Here is a 9,654-nt window from a genome sequence, read left to right as displayed (position 1 = left end):
CCCGGCCAAAAAAGTGTGAGTTAAGTCACGCCACCGGCCAACGAAGCGTGAGTTAAATCACGATGGGCTTAACCTGCGTGAATTAACTCACGCTGAAAGTACCCAGCGTGACTTAAGTCACGCCGGGGTACTTTCGTCCATTCAGTTGGACATGAGTGTTTTTTGATGGGAGAAGAGCAATTTTCTAAATAAATTATCCAAGTAGTGAAGAGTTTCGTTCCTTATAAATATAAGGCCTCATTTGAGTCTTGTGATGTACTCCCTCCGTCCCTATATATAAGCACCCTTTTATTAGAGGCAAAAGGTGCTTATATATATGGACGGAGGGAGTAGGTGATAGAGTTTTGCTTTTGAGAGCTGCTTTTATCCCCTCCAACACCTAAAAAACCAATTTCACTTAGATGCACGTTCTGGACGAATAAAAAACATGGTTTTCTCCAGATTCATTGTTTCGGATGTTGGAAAATGATGTTGAATTCCCACCCGGAGCGGTGCATCCAGGTGGGATTGGTTTTTCAGAATGGTAACGAAGGAGAAGTAGATCTCTTTGCTTTTGCCACATTATAGTTCATTTTGGGTTGTAGGGAGAGCCTAGACCCAAAAAATCATCCATACAAGCAAGGAAAACAAACAAAAGCATAAAGATGTCCCCATGTACAACAAAAGTATGCAACATAAGTTAAAGGGGTTTCAGGGAGTAGAAACCACCATTCAAATATTCTCTTAAGGGAAGCTTACAACAGGGTATCATTAGCATCATACAAGTAAACACAACAAGCAACTATTTGTTGTTTGCTTGCGCTTGTAATCCAATAGGCCGATGAAATGTTTCTATTTCCATGGCTTAGGTCCTCTCGTAATCTTGAAGAGATTATATATTGGTGCACTGTCAATGAAAAGTCTTCTTCCATCTAAAGATGTGGATTCATGCTTCCATGCAGGTCCAATAAGCCATGATGCAGCAATTCCACCAATCAAGCCTCCTAACTGAAAAATGTATATGTTAATGGAAGCATTAGCAATAGAAAAGAAACTATGCACAGATTACACTGGTTTAGTTATTTAATTGAACATAAGATCGCCAGTGCCTACATACATAACAAAATGGATAGTCTTATACACGGAATACAAAATTGAGGATTGTTTATGAATGCTATGTCCATGTCCACATAGTTTTTAGGCCTGTTTGGATTGACTTTTTTGATTTATCTACTAGCATAAACACTTATGAAACTGTTTGGAAGACTTATGGAGACAGCTTAAGATATGTCCATAAGTTGTCATCAGCTTGTTTCCACAAGCTCATCATGATAGAAAATGAAAAGTGAAAACAGTTTATACACCCTCCGTCTCTAAATAATAGTCGTTTAAGGTTTATGCACGGTTATTAAGGAAATGATTAATTGTGTTGATTTTGATGGTAAAAGTAGTGTCATTTACTAAAACACCCTTATTAATTGTAGTTAGTGGAGTAGTTAAGTTGGATGAAATTCAATAAATGAGGGTATAATAATGGAAAATAATAATAAATGCTGCATTGATATTCTAAAGTGACAATTATTTTGAGAAAAAGAAAAATTGGTAAAGAGACAATTATTGTGAGATGGAGGGAGTAGCTTATATGAAAACAATTTGACTTTATTTTATATTTTATTCAAGAAATAGCTTATTCATAAATATTTATATGATATAAGTGCTTAATTAAGTTGTTTATCTTAGTTGAGGTTAGTTAGTGTATTAAGTTATTCTCGAATTTAGAGTCATTCCAGGTCATGCCACATTTTAAAAAGTGAATAAAGCAACGAGAACGAAATAAGACACATTTATACAGCCCGCAACTTTTACTGAACAAAGGAACTAAGAAAATGAAAAATTTAAGGGCAGTAAAAAAATCCATGGATGATACACTCCTACACTTACATGTCCCCAGTTGTCAATGCCAGTTGATGATAACCCAATAAGCTGCATGAGAAATACTTGCACCGTTAGAACACAGACAAGGAAAGTAAACAGTATCCCATCTATAAGTCACAACCATAGAGTGATGGTCTAAGTTAAAAGTAGAAAAAGTTCCCGACATAACCCTTGCATGAACCAACAACACTTCTACCGAACAAACATTTCCTAAATAAGAAGAAAAAATATATAATAACATACTAACATAAAAGCACTAGTATGCAGAAAATTACTGTAAAATTTCTGTTCCACTGTGGCTAATCAGAAGCATGTACCACACACTGTCTCGTGATAACTCAATCCAGTGAAGTTGCAAAACTAACAAAGCAGAATCAGAAGTAACACAGGGAATGAGACACTTACCATATTGAGGGCAATTACTTGTGCAATGTGCTGCAGATCTTTTTTACCACCTCCTACAAGGTCTTTGTGCCTTAAAACAAACACCGCAACCGATCCAACCTAAACCATTACAGCTCATTAGAAAAACAGTGAAGAAAGATAAAGGACCAGCATCTCAGTTTTCTATCTTCTCTATATGGAAAACCAAGATAGGAATCCAAGAGAGACAAGTACGTTTGATTTTTTTTATTTTTTTTTAAAATGGTTCAGGGGACTTGTATCAAGTAAAATAAGGCAGATGATTAAGCAAACTTGTAACAAATAAAATAATAAGAGAACTCACTAGTCCAAAAATTGCTCCTGACGCACCTACTGCAGGCATTTTGCAGAACCAATAACTCATAGCTGCACCTGATTTTCTAGAAATTATGGAATTAGAATATTTTGGAGGTAAGGAATTTCATTGGCTATTGTAGGAATAATATAAGCGGTTACTTGCAATTGATGAGGCAAAGTAAATTGCAAGATATCTTCGAGGACCACTAAAGCTCTCCACAGTGGGACCAACTGAATTTAAGGAGTAACAATTTATCTGCAGAGAATTTGTAGTAATTTTAATACAAAACTAAACCAGGCATGACAGAACAAACTTGGAACAATTTAATTCAAATCCTACCATTAGGTGTCCAATATTTGCATGCAGAAAAGAAGATGTAACAAGTCTCCAAAGTTGTCCTTTGTCAATGAGACTGTTTACCTAGTAACATACACAACACAACTAACATGTAACGATCCACAACACAGATCATATCTATTCATAAAAGATTCTTAATTGCAACCTTACCTTTGCTCCCCACGACAAAAGCTTGCCTTGGGTTGCAAGTTGCGCAACATAAAATCTGTGTAAACAAACAGTAAATAATAATCAATAAGCACTCTCACCAAGAGGTATCTAAAATTGTGAAAAGAGGTAATATCAGCTAATAGAACTAGAAACAGAAAAATGAAGAGAAAAATGGCAGTACAAACTATTCAAATCCGGCTCATTTGAAGCGAGCAACTCATTTTAGAAAGCAAAGTGAGCATTATGGATCATTGATTAACAAATCAAAGGTCAATACTGCAAGTATATCATAACAAATCATGAGTTCGTTGAAATAACAACCCTTGTTTTTCTTTCTTTTCACTTTACACTTCACTCATTTTAGAGGAGCCAAATTCTAGGAAGTCATAAACTTAATACACCAATCAAGGGAATATGCTCATACTCACAAAACATTGGCAGCAAGGAGAATATTTGTCCACTTCCTTCCATTAAATGGATTTTTTCTGGACATCTTTGAGTCGGCATTTCCAGAGCTGGCTTCAGGTCTTCCTCCATTAAAAAAAGAGAAACTAGCTGAACATGCAGAAGTCAACCCATCACTTGACAATTGAAGATAATTCAATCCTTTGAGTTGAAGGCATCTTTGACACCATTTATCCTTCAATCTAAACACGGGAGCAAGTTTCTGTTCAACAAGAGAGACATGTGAGTCAAGGAATGCTGCCGCAACATCCAGATTTCAGAAGAAAGAAGAGACACAAACGGGGCATATTTTAATTGATTTATTTGAGCTTATCCACTGTCATAAATACTTGTTAGATTGTTTGGGAGAGCTTATGAAACTAACATAAACACTTGTGAGACTGTTTGAGAGAGCTTATGGAGAGACAACTTATGATATGTTCATAAGCTGTTTTCAGCTTATTTTTATTAGTTCTCTATGATGGCTTATGAAAACAACTTATAGCTTACATGAAAACAGATCGACTTTATTTTATTTTTTGTTACAGAAATCGCTCATGCATAAGCAATTATGATACAATCACTTAATTAAGGATATGTTTGGATTGGCTTATTTGAGGTTATCTACTGACATAAGCAATGGCGAGTTTGTTTAAAACTTTGAACAACTTATGACATGTTCATAAGCTGCATTCAACTTATTTTCATAAACTCTCCAAGATAGCTTGTGAAAACAAGTTATAACCCATACAAAAACAATTTTACTTTATTTTATCATTTATAAGCGCTTAATTGAGTTGTTTATCCAAACATGAGCTACTTCCTATTCCCATTTTAATCATCAACATTAACTACACTATGATTGATATGATGAAAGCAACATATGATACTTAAATACTCCATTTCAATGGTTTCTTTCTATAACCTAAATGAGGAAAATATAACTAAAATTTGAAAATTTTCAACAAAAAACCAAGTCTAAATTTTTGCAATTTGTAGTAAAAAGAGTGAATAAAAAGAAGACCTGGAGACAGGAACGAAGTAGAAAGTGAAGGCGGAGACGGTGGGAGACACGGTGGCTGAAATGGAGGGACGCGGCGGTGGCAATGATATCAAGTGGGTAAGGACCCACCTTGCAAACCGGTGACAGAAATGGCTTGGGCATAATCATTTCTTTCCCTTCTCCAGTTCCGCAAAAAAAAATTGGCTTCTTTTTTTCTTAAAAGATAGTAAAATGTTCTTTGACTAAATTACACTCCTATCTCCTATGCATGATAAAATATACACTCAAAAAAATAAAATTTATACTTTATCTTTTGTAAGATGCTTGAATTACAACCTCATCCTTTAATAATTAAATATGCACTACACTTTAATCTATTTTAACATAAATAAATATTTTTATGATATATATTAATTTTGAACCATCATTTAAGAAAAATTAATTCATTTTTTTATAATTTAAATGTCAATGATAATTAAATTTAAATATTTTGCTATTGATTTGATAATTTAGAGTATAAAATCAACTTTTAAATAATCATGTTTTATTATCTTTAGTAATTTTTCACATATTTTAATTTTATTTTGGGTTGTTTCATATTTTATAATAGGATTTAAAACTACATGTTAATGAAATTGTGAATAAAAAATAGCAAAAAATATGTATTCAATTTTTTATTATATTAAAATATACCTGCAATACTATTTTTTTTGAAGTGTGTTTGATTTATTATTTTTCTAGATTATTAGAAAAAAATTAAATATTGAGGGAGTAAAGTGTAGATTGTAACATATGAGGGGAGGGGAATGCAATTCAAGCTTCTCTTAGCGGAGGGGAGTGAAATTTTTCTAATATGTATTGAATAAGAGGGGAGGGGAGTGTATATTTTAACATAAGAGATGAAGGGAGTGTAATTCAAACATCTTTGAGGGGAGGGGGTGTAATTTACTCATGTTCTTTTTATTATTATAAAGATAAAGATTATTAATAATTTGATTTTAGCTCCGATAAAAATAATTTAACAATGTCAAATATTCTACCAAGTTAATTTTTTTTTATAATAATTTGGCTTATAATTTTTTTATATCACTTATCACACGATTTTAAATTTTCTCGACTTTAAAAAATTGTGTTCAAAGGCAAGTGAATAGTGTAACTCATTCCTTAACAAGTGAGACATCATTCATATATAAAAAGACTTGAGCTTCTTCGTTAAAAAAAATTGCTACTAACTTATTTTTCAAATATTACAAATATCAAGTATGAAATGTCTTGTTAGCACTTTTTTTTTTTGTACAAGTTGGCACATCTCTATTGAAGCAAAATATGTTAAATATTTTGGTTTTAGTGTAATTGCTCAGCAAAACTTTTTGAACTTTTCTTATTAATAATATCATTATTTATTTAGTTAAAAATTACATGTAGACATATATAAAATGTAAAACAAACAACTTAAAATAAATACTACATTTTTATTAAAAAAAAGAAAATACTACGAGTGTAATGTAATAGAGAAAGACTATTAATAAAAGGGTCCGGTTAACCGGTGCCCCCAGGGCACTGGTTAAGGAATCCAAAAGTAGAAAAATTGTCTTGGAATTTTTTTTTTGAAGGAAAAATTGTCTTGGAAATATAAATTGTTATTTTTGACTAACTAATTATTACACCACTTTTTATTAAAATCTTACATCTTTTAGCTGCTTAGCCAATACTCCAGGGACACTTGTTAACATTCTCATTAATAAAATGGTTGGATGAAGGGAAACTTGGAGAAGAAATACAAAAGAAAGAACTAATCCTGAAAAGAAGGAGAAAATCCACAATTATCAAAATAGTCCATACGAGTAAAACTATTTCAAGTGACCCTATGTGAGAGTTGAAACATAGATAACATGCCACATTATTTTCTCAATAATAATAATCTTAAATAAAAAATTAACTGACTAATCTTAAGGTTCTCAAACTTAATATTATTTTAATAATATAAATATTGTTAAGGATTAAGCCATCAACACACCTTTCAATATCCTATGCAAGGATTTAAAGGTGTACAATGTCCTACACATTATGTTAGTTGTGTTCCGGTCAAGAAGATATGACACATTTATTTTTTGATTGTTCCTTTGCGGTTCAAGTATGACGTCTTTCAGAACTATGGCCTCATATTCAAACTGTAGTGTCAACTATTGTGCCTGCAACAGAGATGTTTTTCACTTTGGTAGAAACTCTTCCAACCGAATGGAAACAGGCTTTTGCGGCCATGGTGTGGAGCATATGGAAACATCGGAATCTGAAGGTGTGGCTACTGTTGTGGAAAGTGCCCGTGTCATGATTTCTGATTGGCAACAAGCAAATCCCAGCAGTCCGAATGTGCTTTCTGCTGCAACTGTAGGTTCACGTGCCTCCCAACGCTGCAGCAACCACCTCATCAGATGCTAATCCGGTTGTGTGGCAGAAGCCGAGCTCGGGGCGCTATAAATGCAATGTTGATGCAGCGTTTTCGTCAAATTTCAAACGTACGGGGATTGGTATATGCATATGTGACGAGGAAGGCACTTTCGTCTTAGCTAAGATGGCGAGTTTCCCCTTGTCTACATCAAGTTGCGGTTGGTGAAGCTATGGGTTTATTTGTAGCCCTCCAATGGCTTAGTGACATGTCTTTCGACAATGTTGATTTCAAGCTAGATTATAAGGTTACATGTGATGCCTTTCATGCCCGTCGAGATGATATTTCGGAGTTTGGGCACGTCATCGCATCTTGCAAAGCTCTTTTTTCCGCTTTCTTTACAAACTTCAGGGTAGAGTTCACTAGGCGATAAGGAAATGCAGCTGCTCGTGTTCTTGCAGGAGATGCTACATTTCTAGCTATTTCCGTCATTTATTATCGCATCTCATCTTGTATTGACAATATTATTATTAATGAAATGCAAGGAGCATGTTTACTTTTTTTTTTTTTTTTTAAAAACACACCCCTCTAAATGGAGAAATACTTGCTTAGGGACAAACCCAAATATAAAAGGTTTGGGTATATTAACACAAATGTTTATTTTTTTAATATAAATTGATTTAATGATGTGACTAATTTATTTATCATTTAATTTTATTTATTGTTGTGTGTGTTCAAATAATTTTATTTATGTTTGTATCTATGTAAAACTTTCTCCTCCAAATATTAGAGAAATGTTGACCATTGTTTAAACTTATAGGAAAAATTGTAGAAGAAGAGTCAGAGTAACATAAAATAAAAAGCATGAACAATATAAAAGTAAAGAAAAACTATCTAATATTTTTTTTTTGTCAAATAGTCTAGTAGCTAAAGCTCACACAATAAATTGTGGAGAAATGGAGTGTCCGGGGTTCGAACCCCGGCCCCTGCATATAATATGCAATATCCCTACCGACTGAGCTAAGCTCACGGGGATATCTAATATTTTTTTTACTTAAGAAAAACTATTTTATTAAAATTATATAATTAAAAACTCAAGATAATATCAATATTGTTAAGCCCTAAAAAAATATCGATATGGTTAGAACTAGTATAGACACCCGTGCCAAACACGGGCTAGAATTTCGTCGTAATTAAAACATTGGATGAAGATGTATTATTCTCATTTATGTGGTTGCTCTATGTCTAATGAGTAGATTAACACCAGTGCTGGCTCTTTCCATAAGGTCCAATGATGATATTATAACTCGGTTCGACTTTGCGAATGAAGCATGGGTGAATCCCAGTGACAAATGTCGGCTGCGGAGAGTCTTATACTTAAGTGAGATATGTTGATGTGTTGACTGTGAGCTAAAGTTTCACATTGGATGTGAGAGTAGATGTTGAGCAACATGTAAGTGATATGATCCATATACATAATTTCTTAAGGTTCGGGTTAAGATGTGGTGTCAAACTCACGTGTGTGGATTATCTTTGTATGTTGAGATGATCAAACTCAATGTAGGATTATGCAAAAATCACAATATTGTTATCAACCGGTTTTTTAGTTTTTGGATGTCATTTGTTTATTTTCATCTTAAAGTTTAGTTTTTATATGGCATTCTCTTCCATGTTTTTTTTTTCATTCAACGTCTATTATTTCAATTTATTCACTTTTGGACTTTTGTGACAGGTGAAAATGGTAAATTGTCGATGTGTTATGTTGAGTTGACAAAAATATATATTTATTAGACTATTTAAAATCATGTAACGTTTTCCTTAAAAAAAAATCATGTGACGTTTGTTTAATTGAATCTAATTTTTTGGTAAAATAATTACCCAAAAATCTCGGACTCCTTCGACCAACCCATAAAATAACCAGCAACTCACACTATTCTCTATACTCTTACAAAAAAATGCACAATACTTATTTTCTTTCGCCTATCTTCCCTTGTGTTTTAATTCCTTTTTTGATTTTTTTTTCTTTTAGTTTTCTTTATTTCTTCTCGTGGAAGAAAGAAACATAAACCCCTCTCCATGAAACCACCGCCAACCAAATTTTTTGAACATTTTGTGATTTCAATTGACCATATTTAAATACATCATGTAATTACGGAGGTGGATAGTTGAATGATAATTTATCAAGTGTGTATTAAAGTTCTGTATTGGATGGAATAATAGATTTTGAACATCATATAAGTGAGATCACTCCTGATGCCTAAAGGTTTTGGACGAAGATATGATATCAATCTCACTTGTGAGGTTTCTCTTAATCTAAGATGGTGATCAAACTCTATGCATAATCCCCAAAATGATGTGACGTTTTTTAATTGAGTCTATTTTTTTCGTAAAGTAATTACCCCAAAATCTCCTAATCCTTCAACATACCTACAAAATTGCAAGCAACTCAATCCATTTGCTATACTTTAAAGGTTAAAGCACACACCCCTTACTTGTTTTCCTTACCATCTATCTCATGTAAAAAATTCCTTTTTCATGTTAGGTCTCAGTTTGTCCTTATAATTTCGATATGTCACCATATTACACATGCAAAAAGTCTCACATTTAAGAGAGATGTTAATGTGTCATATGTGAGTTAAAGTTTCACATCGAATTCAATGGTAGATGGTGAGGAAAATA

General features: G+C 33.1%; 1 protein-coding gene across 1 annotated transcript; it reads right to left on the bottom strand.

Annotated features, from left to right (window-relative positions):
- Window positions 1–633: 633 nt before the first annotated feature.
- On the bottom strand, window positions 634–4,780 carry RBL10 (RHOMBOID-like protein 10). The gene is made up of 9 exons (XM_085745882.1): window positions 4,611–4,780; window positions 3,571–3,809; window positions 3,143–3,197; window positions 2,975–3,055; window positions 2,794–2,890; window positions 2,642–2,709; window positions 2,320–2,418; window positions 1,921–1,962; window positions 634–987 (listed from the first exon to the last, which is right to left on the bottom strand). The coding sequence occupies exons 1-9, from the start codon at window positions 4,755–4,757 to the stop codon at window positions 832–834; spliced, it is 984 nt and encodes a 327-aa protein (XP_085602008.1). The 5' UTR covers window positions 4,758–4,780; the 3' UTR covers window positions 634–831.
- Between the last annotated feature and the right edge of the window lie 4,874 nt (window positions 4,781–9,654).

The sequence above is a fragment of the Medicago sativa genome, chromosome 2 (genome assembly GCF_051527215.1).
Source record: "Medicago sativa cultivar Bolivia chromosome 2, Bolivia_mono, whole genome shotgun sequence".
NCBI lineage: Eukaryota > Viridiplantae > Streptophyta > Magnoliopsida > Fabales > Fabaceae > Medicago > Medicago sativa.
Note: the sequence above shows the minus strand (reverse complement) of the source record. Positions and strands in the feature narration are given on the sequence as shown.